The sequence below is a fragment of the Tiliqua scincoides genome, chromosome 4 (assembly GCF_035046505.1).
Source record: "Tiliqua scincoides isolate rTilSci1 chromosome 4, rTilSci1.hap2, whole genome shotgun sequence".
Lineage (NCBI taxonomy): Eukaryota > Metazoa > Chordata > Lepidosauria > Squamata > Scincidae > Tiliqua > Tiliqua scincoides.
The window spans coordinates 179,441,903-179,459,241 of NC_089824.1; the positions used below are offsets into that span (position 1 = coordinate 179,441,903).

The 17,339-nt window shown below is 42.0% G+C and overlaps 1 protein-coding gene across 1 annotated transcript in view; it reads left to right on the forward strand.

Moving 5' to 3' along the window:
• Positions 1 to 16,834, forward strand: part of LOC136648548 (complement receptor type 1-like) — a 60,693-nt gene extending 43,859 nt beyond the window's left edge. Inside the window, exons 26-35 of the mRNA XM_066624663.1 lie at positions 1,016 to 1,195; positions 4,914 to 5,222; positions 6,626 to 6,805; positions 7,466 to 7,584; positions 7,849 to 7,924; positions 8,712 to 8,897; positions 9,996 to 10,175; positions 13,585 to 13,611; positions 14,834 to 14,909; positions 16,753 to 16,834. Coding sequence (XP_066480760.1) covers positions 1,016 to 1,195; positions 4,914 to 5,222; positions 6,626 to 6,805; positions 7,466 to 7,584; positions 7,849 to 7,924; positions 8,712 to 8,897; positions 9,996 to 10,175; positions 13,585 to 13,611; positions 14,834 to 14,909; positions 16,753 to 16,834 — 1,415 coding nt within the window. The remainder of the gene's footprint in view (positions 1 to 1,015; positions 1,196 to 4,913; positions 5,223 to 6,625; positions 6,806 to 7,465; positions 7,585 to 7,848; positions 7,925 to 8,711; positions 8,898 to 9,995; positions 10,176 to 13,584; positions 13,612 to 14,833; positions 14,910 to 16,752) is intronic.
• The last annotated feature ends 505 nt before the right edge of the window (positions 16,835 to 17,339 follow it).

Here is a 17,339-nt window from a genome sequence, read left to right on the forward strand (position 1 = left end):
TGTTTGTTTCTGTCCCAAATTAATGCCTTAGGGTGCAATCCTAACCAACTTTCCAGCACCGGGATAAGGGCAATGCAACTCTGAGGTAAGGAAACAAACATTCCCTTACTATGAGGCCTCCGTGACTGCCACCCAGCTGCAGGATGCAGCACATATCCACTAGCACAGCTCTGCCAGTGCTGGAAAGTTGGTTAGGATTGTGCCCTGTTTAGTTGCTTGATTATTCCTTAATGTGTGCCAAGTCCAGTGAACTTCCTACTTTTATTGTTTTAATTGAATCATGAAATAGAATCAAATCAATAATTATAGTTTTATCATAAGAGATTTAACATAGATTATGATTCTTAACTGCTAATAGTTAAGCACAGCACATTTGGAGAATGAACAAGAAAATACAGTCCATGAGTCTGGTTGGCTGTACACTGTGACAATAAGGGGTATTGTGAGGTTGATGGATTTTCTATATATGTATCTCTATGTTCTACCTGTACATCTGGTTCAATCCTTCGATAACTGCCAGCAGTCCATGAACATTATGACCTCCATTTTTTCCCCCCAAGCTGAACTAAATACTGAGCTGGATTTTCTACTTATCTGCCAATCACCCTCCTCCATTGCCTTCCACACAACTTTCAGGACTGGTATTCTGGATGCAGCAATCCTCAGCAAAGGGAAGATGGAGGGAGGCACTTCTAGCCCCTTGCCTTGCATGCTGCTACGCAGTGTGCTGGATCACAAGTAGCCCATTAAATATTTAGTTTACCTGAGTACTAATGCAATGGTGGAGACAATCGGAATACTACAGATCACCAAGTCCAGATGGCTTCATCCAAGAGTTCTTCAAAAACTGAAATGTGAAACTGCTGCTCTTGTCACAAAAATAAGTAACTTGTCCTGTCAATTGATTTCCATGCCTGAAGAGAATAGAGATTACAGCTTTGACGACCTAAAGGTCAAGCATATTTTTAAAAGTTGGTTTTTCTGTTAATTACCCCATCTGTACTTCTATCAATAGTGCAATGCCAGCCACCCCCATCTGTCTACTATGGTTCTCACAGCAACGCGGACTCAGCAGTGTTTACCAATGGAATGTCTGTGAACTACTCATGTGAGCCTGGCTATATCCTTATTGGAGCAGCAACTCTTTATTGCACAGAATCTGGGGAATGGTTTCCCACCACCCCTCACTGTGAAGGTCAGTTTCTTACCAGTGAGCCTGATGGATTCTTTGTCTGCCCGTGCCGTGAGCTGTTTTTAACTGTTTCTGTGTGAATTTGGTTAGGATTCCCTCCAAAACAATTTATATTAAAAGGGGGGGGGCAGGAATAACAGATTGTTTTGAAATTCCCTCCCAAATGGCCAGATGAAAGGAGATGGAGCTAAGCAGCCCCAAAGTGCATGCTCCTAGCCATTGATTGTGGGAAGATGGAGCTGGAGCTGAAACATCACTCTTGAACCACATTGCTGAACTACTTGAGAGAACGTTTGGTACTGAAGTGTCCTTTGTTAATAACCTTAGTTTTGTTTGAGAAGCTGCTTTATCTCTATTTGAATCCTACCCTATGTTCTGGGAGAACAACAGAAGGGAGTGTCCCTAAAGCTGCAAGGCCTTGCAGAGAGTAGAGCCCTGTCAAGCTAGAGACTGGTAGGAACAGACAAATGACCAGATGGGTCAGCTTCAGGCATCTCAGGCTCTGTGTGAGGAATCTTCCAAGATCATCTTGTTTAGGGGTAATTTTGCTCCTGCAGTAATACAGTACACTTTCAGCTTAAGGGCAACTATTTAAAAAATGCATGTAACTCCCCCCCCAAAGCCCCCACAGTAACGAACCCAAAATACTTGAGGCCATGTGAAGCTGTCATTCAGTGTGCTGATGAGCAAAAACAGTTCATCAGTGCCACGCCCTGCTGCTCTAGAGATGATATTTCTGTGTAGTGCAGCTATCTACACCGGGGTCTCCAAACCCTGACCCAGGGGCCAGATGCGGCCCACAGTGAACCTCTATCTGGCCCACAGCCAGCCTCTGATTCCCTGAGACCCTCTGGCCCAGTTGACCAAACACAACCAGAGTTTTGCTTGTGGGGTGGGGAAATGGGGAGCCATAAGAACATAAAAGTAGCCCCGCTGGATCAGGCCATAGGCCCATCTAGTCCAACTTCCTGTATCTCACAGTGGCCCCCCAAATGCCTCAGGGAGCACACAAGATAGCAAGAGACCTACATCCTGGTACCCCCCCTTGCATCTGGCATTCTGACGTAGCCCATTTCTAAAATCAGGAGGTTGCACATACCCATTATGACTTGTAACCCGTAATGGATTTTTACTCCAGAAACTTGTCCAATCCTCTTTTAAAGGCATCTAGGCCAGACATCATCACCACATGCTGTGGCAAGGAGTTCCACAGACCAACTACACGCTGAGTAAAGAAATACTTTCTTTTGTCTGTCCTAACTCTCCCAACACTCAATTTTAGTGGATGTCCCCTGGTTCTGGTGTTGTATGAGAGGGTAAAGAGCATCTCTGTATCCACTCTGTTCATCCCCTGCATAATTTTGTATGTCTCAATCATGTATCCCCTCAGGCGCCTCTTTTCTAGGCTGGAGAGGCCCAAACCTTTGCCGTAGCCTTTCCTCATAAGGAAGGTGCCCCAGCCCAGTAATCATCTTGGTCACTCTCTTTTGCACCTTTTCCATTTCTACTATATCCTTTTGAGATGTGGTGACCAGAACTGGACACAATACTCCAGGTGTGGCTTTGCCATTGATTTGTACAATGGCATAATATTTTATGTTTTGTTCTCAATACCTTTTCTAATGATCCCAAGCATAGAATTGACCTTTTTTACTGCCCCTGCACATTGGGTTGAAACTTTCGTTGAGCTTTCCACCACCACCCTAAGATCCCTCTCCTGATCTGTCACAGACAGCCTTGGGTCCATTTAAGTGTGTGCTTTATTTCTTGGGCTGTGTTGGTGCTTGGAGAAATCCTGGACTTTTGAGCCCATTTATTCATTTATTTATTCATCTAAGTTCCATATTTTATATTTAATTTTTTTCCCCGGCCCTCGACACTGTGCCAGATATTTGATGCAGCCCTTCGGCCAAAAAGTTGAGACCCCTGATCTACACTATTGGGGTCGGCAGATCATGCAGAAGGATAGGTAGTGGAGGCACCCAGCTCATCATGGTACTTATTGACCAGTTGCCCATTTTTAAAGTTTCAGCAACTGTGTTCTCCAGGTTCTTTCAATATGGTTTGAAACAACAGAAGAGAGGCTCATGCATTAATGCAGAGATTCAGAGAAGAGCGGCAGAGGCATGTATGTACTGTTTTGGACATGCCTCAGACTTTTCGTACTTCCTCCAGCTATGAAGTGACTGAAAACCTTATAGTGGCTTGAATGTTTTTATTTTGAAATATCCAACTTTTACATTCTGTACTATATTTACAGTGTTCAAAAATGGCACACCCCAAAGCAGTGATTCCCAAACTGTGGGTTGGGACCCACCAGTGGGTCGTGAGCTGATTTGCGTCACGAAAAGTTTTTTGAAACATTTAAGAAAAAAACTTTTGCAAGCACTCTTGCTTGGTTTGCAGAAGAAAATCATTATCTGGAATGCTAACCTGGAATCATTAACTAGAATGTAATATGAGGCAATTTTTATACCTTAAATTAAAATGTCACATTTTCTGGTTTTCTTTAGTAATTGACTTGCCATAGATCACATGTGAACCTAATTTCAGTCTTGTCTGGCCTGGAAGTTCCTAACTGCACACTTGCTCTACAGTTCAGCCTTCTGGGTACTCTAGAATTGTAAAGATTTGGGGGAATAGTCCTTGAACTCTGTTTCTAGGGAGAGTCTAGCAAATGTTTACCCTATATGTAAGGTCTCTAGCAAAATCAGAAGCATGGAACCCAATGATAATGATTTCTAGTTTTTTTTGGGGGGGGGGTGCTAGTGGGTTGCAACAGATTGTGGTTTTTAAAAGTGGGTCCTGGTGTTTGGGAAGCACTGCCCAAAAGGCATCTGTTTTGAAAATAACTCAAACCAAAATCATGCCTGGCAGAAGATGTGTGTAATGTTGCCTCAAGTTTTATCAAGAGGGGTAAGTGTTTCTCCAGACACCATTAGACCGTGGATAACAGTGATACCAACGAAGGAATTGTATCTGTATACGATTTCCACTTCTGTTTCATAAGCACTGTGAATTCTAATGGTGATTGTATTCATTTTTTGCAATTGGCTGCATATTCCCAATGATTCTGAGTGGAAGAAGATAAGCATCTAAGCATGCTGTCAGACCCAGAGAGTCCATTGTAATTGAATATGACACAAGATTCACTCTGAAAGGGAATTGTGAAAATGAATACTGGTCTGATGGCACATGGGCAGGAGGTCTGGTCTAGAGGGTAGAGCCTCCATTTGCCTGAAGATTAACATCCACAAGGTCGCCAGTTCGAGGCCACCGGCACCGTGCGACCTTGAAGCAGCTGACAAGCTGAAGCCGAGCTATTCCATCTGCTCCGAGCGTGGGAGGATGGAGGCCAGAATGTTAAACCAGATCGGAGTGTAACACCTTGAATGTAGTGGTTCTTGAAAGAAAGAACCTTCTTTCAATTTGTAAAAATCCCTGCGTGGATTTAATAAGCCTGCCTATGTAAACCGCCTTGAATAAAGTCTTGAATAAAGACCAAGAAAGGCGGTATATAAATACTGTATAATAATAATAATAATAATGGGAACGTCCTATGCCCCTCTGGTTCAGAGCTAGGCACTAACATGAGGCCTTATGTCAGGCCTAGACTTCTGCTTGGTAACTGGATTTTGCTGATATATTTTAACCATGCATCCATGTTAATTAACACTTTGCACAGCTATGCATAGATACATATGTATTTCTTTCTGTGTAGGTGAGGATTCTGGATTTCCTGGCGAGGAGTCTGGTGAGGAAAACTTGAATTCCAAAATTCATCCCTCTTCATCCAACTTTTTCAAATTCATCCCTGAAATTTATCCAACTCTTCATCCCTCGTTTATGTCTCATTGCCCTTCCCCACCAGAGATAGATAATGGGCATTATAGTGATCAAGCCTTGTCTATATTCCCAGTTGACATAACTGTATGGTATAGCTGTTTTACAGGCTATCGCCTTATTGGAAAACCATCTATCACTTGCACAGAGTCTGGTGCATGGAGCCTCCCTCTTCCTTATTGTGAAGGTGCGTATATTTGTGTTCTTGTTGTTGTTGACTACATTTGCCACACTATCAGCTGAATAAAAACATAAGGTGGATTGGTCTAGTTAGAATTCTTTTCTACCTTGGCAAATGGAACAAACCCTTATCATATTTTTTTAGATTAGAAATGCTTATATTTCACCTGTCATTTTGACCATTATGTCTAATAAGGGGCTACCAAACAAGGGAATGATCAGTAACACTTGGAATTAAAATTTTTTGTCTATACCTCAATGTAGGACTCAGGCAATAAACGTTGACCTCCTTCTTTCATTGTAAAATAAGGTGATGGTTAGTCTATTGCCTCAGACAGTTCAATCCTACCTACGTTTGCCTGTGTCAATGCAGTGGCGTTGGCATGGCTTGCACTGCATCGTGCAGGTGAATTTAGCAGGTGGAAATTCTCCTTGGGGTAAGTCTCCAGGCTTGTCCTGCTGTGTCCCACTGAGGAAGTGCCCAAAGAAATAAGCCTCAGATTCAGTAGGGAAGGGGTTATCTGCATCCTGGTTCTCCTCCAATGGAGCTGGTCAGATGTTGTGCTTGCATTTATTATAGCACATTTGTCAGTGGGCAAGTTTCATTTGTTGCAAGAGCAGTCACTGCAGTGGCTTTCATGATGATACACCAGTGTATCTTGAGGATAGGATTGGGCTATTAGTTGCAAAGAACTTACAAGTCCTTGTGCAGAGGCTGGGCCTTAAGAAGGGATAAGTCTTGCCTGTTTGTCAGAATGGTTGGATATTTCCATTGATCCGGGATCAAATTTGACAATGCAGTAAACAAAGAAAAGTAATTTCTGAGATCTTTGTTTTAGGTGAGAGAAAAAAAGAAGGGTCTACACTAGATAATTTCTGTGAAATCAAAATTTGGAGCATATGCTTCATTACTAATGTGGACCCTGCCAATGATAATTAAAAATGCTTAATGCTATTTAATAAAAGAAGGTGAAACTCTGAGCATTGAATTAAAGAAATGGTTTTGAAGAATTCTGCTTTATCCAGCTCAAATTCAATATTGGACCTAAGTTACCCCACACTTTGATTTGCAGTCATTGGCTATGTAAGAACAGAAATTCAGAAAGTATCCTCCCTAAAATATTTTAGTCTAGCTAGGAGCTAAACTTGGGAAAAGTTGGGAAAACTCCTGGTTGTTATTTAAGGTATGTTATGCTACACAGCAGCATGTCAGGGCTAGAAAGAGAACATGGGAGAATTCTTTCATTCCATCTCCTTGCTTGATGTGGAATACTGCAGCTCTGAGGGTAGCAGCACAGCAAATGATGTGGAGTAGAACAGTGGAGTAGACCAGATGGGAAGAAGGGAATCTTTTCTTTTAGCTTCTATATACTGTGGAGTTGAATGGAGATGTTTTGTTTTCATTTTCAGCCACTAAATGTGTAAGTCCAGAAATTCAGAATGGAAGAACATCAGGATTTCAAATGTTGTTTAATCCCATGGAGCTAATCACATTGGAATGTGACCCTGGCTACATCTTGAAAGGCAACCATACAATTCAGTGCCAATTTGATGGCACATGGAACCCTCCTGTTCCCATCTGTGCCAGGGGTATGTAACAATAAAGTTTCATTGAATTACACCCCCATTCTGGGTAGCAGGAATACTATTTACACAGGAAACTGGAAAACATAGTAAAAGGACATTGTGTTCTACATAATATATGAATGGACAATGAAATGGCTAATGTGATTGAATGACGATAAGTGTAAAGAGATGAACCATGAAAGATCTTGAGATTGTGATGGTTAATTCATTAATCAAGTTTGTGTCTGCAGTGAAGAAGGCATAAATGTGCACCAGGGATTTGATAAGAGAGGCATCAAATTACATAAGCTAGGTATATAGGTTATGGTCAAAGAAATAAGATTCTGGGTTTATTGTTATGCCCAACAAAAAGTTGTTTGGGAACAAGCATTACATTCATATACTTTTGATTTAGTATTGCAGTGTCCTTCCCCCCATTTCTTCCCAATGATAATCACAGTGGCCAGCATTTGACATGTTTTCTTCTGGAACATATGTGCATTACACTTATAACTATGGCTACTTGCTACATGGGATGGTGATCGGTCGCTGTACAGCTCTTGGAGCATAGAGTCAGCCCCTACCCCAATGTGAAGGCATTTTTAATGTTCCTGCCTCTGCAACTTTGTGGGACAAATGTGAATTGAGAAATCCTCAATTGGAACTCTGTATTATTCTGTCCAGTGATGTGTTGTCCCATACACCCATGGATTGTTCATAGAGACTATATTGGCAAAAACATTATTTTGGGGGATTCTGTTTTCTACATCTGCGATGCAGGCTATTCCCTTGTTGTAGAGCATGTGTTTTAGAAAGCTCAGGATCTGCATACTAGAGTGACTCCCCCCACCCTGAAATGCAAAGGTTCCTTTTTGTTCTCTTTTTGTTCACTGTCTCTGATCTGTAAATCGTTTCATGAACCTCTCTAGGACAGACATCTCTCTAGGATTGATATCATGTAGTACTGAATTATATGTGGTAGTTGGTGGCTAAGTGTTTGATCTGCAAATCAGCTCAGCATCTGAGCTGCAAGCTCCCCCTTTGAATCTTGTCTCTAGCATTTGTAGGAGATCAAGGAGATCAGGCAAGCTGCTTTCTTTCAGCCTCAGCTGCAATGTCAGGATGATAAATCTTTCCTTCCAGGTAGGTTGTTAGGAAACAACTAAGACAATAGATGTTTGCACACTTCAAAAGCTCTGTTATGTATGTTAAGTGATATGGTTAGTAATATCAGTGGCACCTTTAACTGTATGTGGATGCCCCATAGCCTTTAAGACATATAGAGGACAGTGCAACATTTGACCAATGTAGGGATGCTAAAGACCGCGCCCTACTGTTTGAATGCACGTACATCATACATGCAACAATTTCCAGTGTCAGCTGAGGTATTAAAAAAAAAATAAAGCTGAGTTCTGGATGTCTGCTTTTGCTGGCATTTTGTCATGTGAGATTTTCGAAAGATGAAACTTTTGTGTCAATACAAACCAACTGTTAGATTATCACAATTGTTTCTGTTTTTCAGCATCTCTGGGGAATATTTTTCACTCTTATTTCAGCTCTCAGTTAAGTGAAGTTCAGAATTAAAAATATATTTTGTCTGAAACTGGATGAAGGGCAGTAGTGTATTTATTCAAGAATATATACATATTTTCAGTAGAAACCTGACAGTTCAGTAGAAACCATTGCCATTTGCAAGCTTGGAGAGCCAAATCCAAGGTGGGTGGGTGGTAGATTCGGCAAACACAAATTTATGAAAGTTTTAAGTTTGCAAACTTATCAAACATTGTTTTTTCATTGGATAAGCACTCTTAGAAATGGAAGTCATTTGGTAAAAGAGAAGAGCACTGAATGAGAAGAATAGGATTGCTTCCAACATTTTTGTTTTTAAACTTGTGATGAGTAATTTTGTATCAAAATATTTTCTCCACAGGCTGCCCTGCACCCCCAGAGATTGCTCATGGGAAACCAGACACTGAAACTCTGCAAGGTTTTGCTTATGGCTCGTCTCTGACTTACCATTGTGACACAGGCTACTTTCTTACTGGAGCAGCAACAATTCACTGTCTGCCTTCTGGGTCATGGGATCAACCTGTCCCTCAGTGTAAAGATGGACAATGTATGTGAAAGCATATTTTTGTTTCTCAATGAAAGGCTCTTGCTGTAATAGGAAAGGCATATGTGAAAGCCACTAGAGGGCCAAACAATTCATATTCTGTCTTCTGCATATAAGGGTCTTGATTTTTTATTGCTTGGACTGAGTTTTAAATAGAATAATCAAATAATTATAGGTTATTACAATAAATTTAGACCAGGATTCTTCAGGCTAACATTTGGGCATAGCACATCTGAAGAATTAACAGGAAAAGAGAGTCAATGTATTCAATTTGCATTTCACTGTTGTGCAGCCCAGTCCTACCTAAATTCCCACGTGGTGATGCAGTGGCACCTGCATGGCTTCCACTGCATCTCATGGAGAATTTTTTGTCTGTTGGAGGTCTCATCAGAGTAAGGGGACATTTGTTCCCTTGTTGTTAGGTAAGCTGTAGCGTTGCAACAAGTCCTGTGCCAACTAAGGTCAACTAAGACTTAAGCCAGCGATATTGGTGGTGCAAGTCCGTGTCTATCCATGCAGGTGGATCAGGCCCAGGAAGAAAGTGACCTTTTTTGGCCAGGCGGGGGGGGGGGGGAGGGGCGGCGGCGTTTTGTGATCCAGGTCCCAGGTGACCCAGAGGCCAGGATCGCAATTGCCTCAAATTGCCATTGAAATATTTAAATTTAGCTACGAGATAATGCTATGTTTGCAGCTCTTGGGAAAACTACATTTCCCAAGACTACTTAAGGTCTTCCTACAGAATATAGGCTGCATAAGGTCTGCCATATGCCAATAAAGGTGAATGAATGAATGAACGAATGAATACTTAAGGTCTGATATGCTGCATAGCAGCCTGTTGGAGCAGGAAAGGGAACAGGGAAGAGACATCCCTTTCTTCTACCTACCTGCTTGCTATGGAATTCTGCAGCTCCCAGTGTAGTATAGTATAGCTATATAGCAGTACTATATAGTATAGTATATACAGTATATAGCAGTGTAGCAGTATAGCTAGTGGTGAAGGAGGGAATGGAGGAAGGTACATTGGCTGCGAAGTAGAGAATCCCTTTTCTGGCTCCTATACTCTGTGGAGTCTAATTGTGATGTTTATAGTTTCATTTTCAGTCACTGGTTGTTCACAGCCAGAAATTCAGAATGGAAAAACAATAACATCTCAAGCGTTGTTTCAATCCATGGAGAGAATCACCTTAGAATGTGACCCTGGCTACATCCTTAAAGGCAGCAATATGATTCAGTGCCAATCTGATGGCACATGGAACCCTCCTGTGCCTACCTGTGCTATGGGTATGTTGCTTACAGTAATTTGCAAAGGGTTTTCTTGCAGATAGGAATGAAAATCAAGGAAGACACATGTAAGGTTCTATTTCTAAGGCTAACTAAACATGCAAAGCTAAAAAAGGAACTAAAAAAGGAAGCCAAAGAACTGCAAGTATGAGTTTTAAGAGACAAACAGACCAATCCTGTCCTACCCCTCCTACCGGAACATGTGTCAAAAAAGGCACATGCTGTATCCAGTGGGGAGGGGGGTGAAGCAGAATGGGAGACTTTTAAAGGGTCCCCTTCTTAAGTCTCCCTTCTTGCAATGGGTCTCCTCACACCTGTGCTTATGATTTTGGGGAGAGAAAGGGCAAGGAGGGTGCTGCTGGAAGGATAGGATTCAGTGTGCACAAACACCATCCTACAGTCTCCCCATCCGCATTCCACTCTCTTCCCACTCTCTCCAGGCTGCTATGCAGGGTTACCTGCTCTGGCAGGTGGCCAGCACTCTGACATCTCCTGAGGGAAGGCTCTGGCCATCCTGCCAGCGATCCTGCAGCACACATTGCTGGAGCATGCTTTACTGCTGCTTTTCAGCAGCCAGCACAGTCCCATAGAATTGGACTGAAAATTAGGTTATACCAATATGTTGTTCTGTTGTCCAGGAACAGCTGCCCTGTCTGACCAACAGTATTTGTCTCTTGCCCATCTGATCTCACATCCCTTTTCTGAGGACCTTTCAGAGACCTTTTCAACTCTAAGTACCAGTATAATAAGCCTGAGGAATGCTCCAGATTGCTGATCCAAATTTTGACTGGTTCCATACTACGTGCTTTCCAGCAAAACAAAGCAAAATGAAGAGTCTGGTTTGAAACTTGCAATCCTTCTTCTACCCCATTTTGCACTCATAGTATTTTCAAAGAAGGTAGCTTCTCATGGTCCAGGAAAGTGAGTCACTGTCATCCCTTAGCTTGAGCCAGGACAGGCCACAGGGAAACATCCACAGAGCAGAGAATTTGAAGCAAATTTGAACATAATCCCGGCCAGGCTGAAATCAAAGCCCAGGAATTTAGTCCAAAGGCAAGGCAGTCTGCTTGGCTACTCCAAGTTATTCAGACTGCTCAGCTTTCTTAGAGGCATAGGTTTTATAAGGCTTAGGAGGCGGGGGGGGGGCTGGTTAGCTGACTGCATTCAGCCTGACATCACGACTTTGCACTGTTGGCTTGAACTTTCTGGAGGCATTGTGGGGGTGGGGGTCACCCAATGACATACTCCTCCCAAGTTTAGGAAAGCAAGTGCACACACCAGCTCCACCAACCTCCTGCATGGAATCCAGGAACTGGGCAGCCAGCTGGCCACAGTTACCTTTCACCACTTCTGCTACGGTGATAAGTAGTGTCACAAGAGACATGCATTCACTGATGCCATTTGCTCCTCACCTCCCTCTAGATTTCCCTCTAACTCTTTGTGCGTGTGTGCACATGAGATTTTCTCCTAGCATATTAATATTCACTAACCTGTGGCATGAATATCAGAAGTGGCACATGCAGCAATGATGTTCCTAGAGAAGCTGCATGCACTAATCCTGTTTGTTGTCCTGTACATAGGTGTTGCCTGCTCAATAACCTGGAGACAAAGCATGGAACCAGACTATATGCATTCTGTCATTGTATAATCTCTTAATTTTACACTTGTTCACCTGACTTGTACACTTGCCAAAAAAGTTGGGCAATGACCACTGCTGATTTAATGCTGATGACGGAACCAAAATGTACTGATATCACTGTTAAATTTCTAAGCAATTCCCCTGTGACTGCTCACTTTCCTAATCTTTAGCCTCTTCAATGCTTATAAAGTTTTTCATCAAGTAGTAGTAGTAGTAGTAGTAGTAGTAACTTTATTGTCATTGTGCTACAGCACAACGAAATTTATGCACCTTTGAGATGCAAGCATAAATATATACAACAATTCCAACAATCACACTCTACACACTCACCTACACATTCTATACAACATGCATCATAATATAAAAACAGTATAACAGACCATAACACCCAGGAGCATGGTAACAACTATATCGCCTTATTCAATGTAATTATGGCTGTGGGATAAAAACTGTTCAGGAATCGTGTGGTGAGTGCTGTAATAGTTCTGTATCGTCTACCCGAAGGCAACAGTTCTAAGAACTTGTGAGCCAGATGGAAGGGGTCTCTCAGAATACTATGTGACTTCTGCAGACAGCGAGATGTATAAATATCCTCCAAAGCTGGTAGATGAAGGTTGATGATGTGCTGCGCGATCTTAATTCTCTGCAGAGCTTTTTTGTCCCCTGCAGAGCAATTTCCATACCACACCAAGATATCACAGGTTAGGACACTCTCAGTGGTGCAACGATAGTAAGACACAAGCAGCTGCTGTGACAAATTTAACCTCCCAAGCTTCCTCAGAAATATAACCGCTTTTGTGCCTTTTTTATCAACATGCTGGTGTTAATAGTCCATGAGAGGTCCTCTATGATGTAAATACCCAGGAATTTGAAACTAGCAACCCTCTCCACCTCCTCACCATTTATGTATAATGGTGTGTGTACATCCCTCTTTTTCCGGAAGTCAATTATAAGTTCTTCAGTTTTTTTGATGTTAAGTGAGAGATTATTTTCTTTGCACCACAATAACAACTCCTGTACCTCCTTCCTATAAGCAGACTCATCATTCCTGCTAACAAGTCCCACCACTGTAGTATCAAAGTATGCAAATTTCATGATTTCATTGGTGTTATGTGATGGGGTACAATCATGTGTATGCAGGGAATAGAGGAAGGGGCTCAGCACACAGCCTTGGGGAGCTCCTGTATTTAATATCAGAGTGGAAGAATAAGAGCCCATCCTGACTGACTGTGGCCTATTTGTCAAAAAGTCCTTTATCCACAGACAAATGTCTTGCTGTATGCCCAAACTAGACATTTAAAAAAACAGCCTGCTAGGTAGAATGGTGTTAAAAGCAGAACTATAATCCACAAATAACAGCCGTACATATGTACCCCGTTGTTCCAAATGACAAAGGACTGTATGTAAAACAATAGAGATGGCATCATCAGTCGACCTATTACTCCTGTTTGCAAATTGACAAGGATCCAAGGTGGGTGGAAGACCAGACTTAATACGTTTCAATACCAGCCTCTCAAAACACTTCATAATTATCGAAGTTAGAGCCACAGGTCGATAATCATTGAGAGAAGCAACTACTGTCTGCTTAGGAACTTAGGAAATGTGTATTTCACTGAGGGCACAATCCTAACCAGGTCTACTTAGAAGTAAGTCCTATTTTGTTCAATGGGGTCTACTCTCAGGAAAGTGTGGTCAGAATTGCAGCCTGATTCTTATTTGCACTCTGTTTTACTCCATGTCAAAGTCACTCATTTTTATTTTCCATTTCAGGTTATAATATAGCTGTCATAGGCATTGGTAAGTAACTCCAAGAAAACTCTTCATTAAGGTAATGTAAGATGCACCACCATGATCATTAGTTAGGTCCATATATTTATTGAAAACATATATTCCACCTTTCTGTCATCATTATGGGATGCTCAAAACAAAGCAGCTAAGGGCCCAATCCTATCTCACTTTCCCACACTGATGCAGCCCCAATGCAAGGGAACAAACTTCCTTTACCTTGAGGAGGCCTCTGTGACTGCACCTCCACCACAGGTGCAATGCACACCCTGTTGGCAAAGCTGCATCAGTGCTGGAAAGTTGGATAAGATAGTTAGGGTCCAATCATAAAAAATATTCCAATTACACATGCAATACAAAACAATTCAAATTAGAAACATTAAATACAAACCTTTACAAATAAAAACATGGGGTAAAACGATAGCTTAGCAATGACTATGTAGTCATTCATTGTCTAAATTAGAATGTAGAATTATTTCGCACCCTGTTCAAAACAAAACATGCTCTCATCAAGAGAGATTTGGTGAAGGATCTATGGTTATATATAATATGCAAGTTTGTCAGTTACCTACCATGCAGTAAGTTGAACAGATATTATTTATGTTAATCAAATTGGATCTCTTATAAGAGATATCACTCTTCAAGCTAAAGATGGATCTGTCCCAGTCTTGTGCCTAACACTAGCACCAGGCTCCAACAGGCCCCCAGTCATGAAGATTTACTGGGTCCCTGTGCCCCCCCCCATTCATTATACCTCCCACACTACTTGGGCGGGCGGGCAGGCAGTCTGGCCCTCCCACCTTGGCACACTCCAAGAAATGCTGAAGGTCCTGATGCTACTCAGAGCACCCTAACCATATTGGTTTATGCAAGGGAGGAAAGAGGACGTACCTGGCTGTACTCTTCCTCCTCCCAAGGACCATTTTCCCTGGGGAACTAGGGAACTCCTGGAAGAATCTCATTGGCTGATGATAGTCACGGTAGCCTTAAAGTTTTTTTAAGAAAGCTTAGAGTCAACACATAACTCCAGATTTTCCTAAGTGATCTTTGAGGCTGGTGTGACCCCAAAGCAGTCAATGAAGAGGCAAGATACCTGGGATATTTTGCATCCTTATCTTGAACATATTTATTTGGAAATCTGCAGAGTTCAATGCAATATAAGTTCCAGGTAGGAATACTTAGGATTTCAAGCCTTTGTCAGGTTATTGAAGATGTATTATTTGATCTCCAACAGGATCTGTAGTTGGCATCTTGCTGCTCTTGGTTATTTCTGGTATCATCTGGATGGTGGTTAGGAAGCAGAAGAAAATGTAAGACACTCTCTTTCATTTCTATTCATTATCTACTGATAGTAAGTTAGAGAAATTTGCAACCCAATCCTCTGAGTCTTTGAAGAGGTACAGCAAGGAGCAAGTGCACCAAGTCCAACTTCTGTTCAAGGCACCAACTCTATGGAATCTCTTCCCCTTGACTTAAGAACTCCCTCTCTTGTAACTTTCCGGCAAGGCCTGAAGACCCTTCTGTTTAGACAAGCCTTCTGAGTTCCTGGCCTTTTAAATATCTTTTTAACATCTCTTAACATTTTTTAACATCTGCTCACAGGCCTGATCCTTTTCTAATTTGCTGCCCTATGCTCTGACCTGATTAGTTTTTTATCTAACTACTGTTTTTATGATATGTTATGTTTTTATCTGCTTTTAAATTATGTTTTTAACTTGTTTTAACCTTGTTTGTAAGCCGCCTTGAGTCCCTTCGGGGAGAAAGGTGAGATAAAAATAAAGTATAATAATAATAATAATAATAATAATAATAATAAGGGCACAAGTGGTGTCTGAGCTGCCCCAGAGCCCTAACCTGTTTTAGAGATACAAAAGTATCTCTTGCCTTCTGTACTGACAAGACAGACATGGATGAAAAGGAGACTGTCAATGTAAAATGACTTGCTTTAACATTTTTCAACTAATAGGAGTAGCAGCAGTGCTCTTTTTTTGTGTTAGCACAGCTCTTGACACTGGCCTGATACTAGCTTCTTACACTATAGTTAAAGGAAGATGAGATAAATATTTAAAATAGCATTTTTTTTTCCAAAATGTAAGAGGGTCCTTTTTTTAATATAACTCCCACAAACAGTTCCACTAACATTGATGATTGTGGACAGGATTTTACTAGCTAAACACTGGCAATACGACCACCTGTCAAATATGGAGATGTGAAAATGTAAAAACAGGATGTAGGGGTGTCTGGCAGGCTGGGGAAGGCAGCTTCTGCTTGGGGATGGTACCTGTTTGGGGCCCTTCAGGAGGCCTCAGGTTGGCTCAGGGGGAGGGGGTTAAATCACCCTGGTCCTCATCCCTGGCATAGCCCTTTAGTCCTAGGCAGGCGTTGTTGGAGACACAACCTTCTGCCTCTCCTGCCCTGGCTTTCTGCCCTCATCATGGGCCTCCTGTTGGTTATATAGGCTGCTTCCTTCTCCAGCCCTGCCCCTTCCTTACTGGGGAAAGCATAAAAGGGACCCCACCCAGGGCCTTTCTTCTTGGTGTTACCTCCCTTGTCTCTCCCTCCTCCCTGACCTCTTACCGGGTCAGGTCCTTGTGGCCTCCCACCTTTTCCCCAACACCAGGTGCTCCAGTCAGGGAGAGGTGCCTTGTCAGCAGGTCTCTCCCCACAAATTGGGGATGTGGGAGGTTGTCGGGCAGACTTGCCTGCGCCAGGCAGCTCTCCCTCTTGCCTGCCCAAGCTACCTTCTCCTTGTGTCTCCTTGGCCCCCTTGCAAGGTAAGTCTGGGTCTGGCGGGGAGGAGGGTGCCCCGACACTGGAATTCTATATTTATATATTGACTGCCTTTAAAATCTTTATGAAGGGAAAAAGTGAGACTTTCTTAATAGATCAGATTGATTCCATGTTAGAACAGGACTGTGCCACTTGAAAATATTTTGCTGGAGGTCCTGGCTATGGCTTGAGTTGGACATATTCAATAATTATAATGAATATATTTGATATTTATACTGTTGGATGCAATGTTTGTGATTTTTGTGTATGTCTTATTTAATGATTTCTTTTTTATATGTTTACTTAAAAGAAAAGTATATTCTTGTGAGTCCTAAACTCTTCTACTTGAACCTTTAATATTATGTTTTCTCCCTATCCATTCAGCTATTATACCCAGGCAAATGTCAGAGAAATATCTGAGAGCCCAGACAGTCAAGTACAATATTCCTCCAATGGACAACCCTAACAAACATACAAAAAGCTTCATTTTCACAGTACCAGGTAAAAATTTGCTTCGTCATTTTGTACGAATTGAAAAGGTCCCAGTTGCATTTTCAGAAAGTTACTATGAATCCAGTCATATAACACTGAATGTAGTACTGTGGTGAAGGTGCAAGTATGTGTCCTGCACATTATCTTACCATTCACTCTTTAGTCCAGCGATTTTCATTCACTGTTCTGCAGCCCATTGGTGTGCTTTGAATGGTCTATAGGTGTGCCATGGTAGTTTAGGGGAGGTTAATTTATTAGTAAGGCTATTAGGATATGTGAACCACCACCACTACCCCTGCTGGCAATGCAGTGTGCCTTGTCAATTTTAGCACCTTGTTAGTGTGTGGTGAGATGAAAAAGGTTGAAAATCACTGCCTAGTCCTTCAAGAAGATGACTTCCCTTCAAGCCTTTCCTCAAGCCTGGGATTAGCCAGTTAACAGTGTTCCTCAGTACTGAAGCATATTGCTGGAGGAGAGAA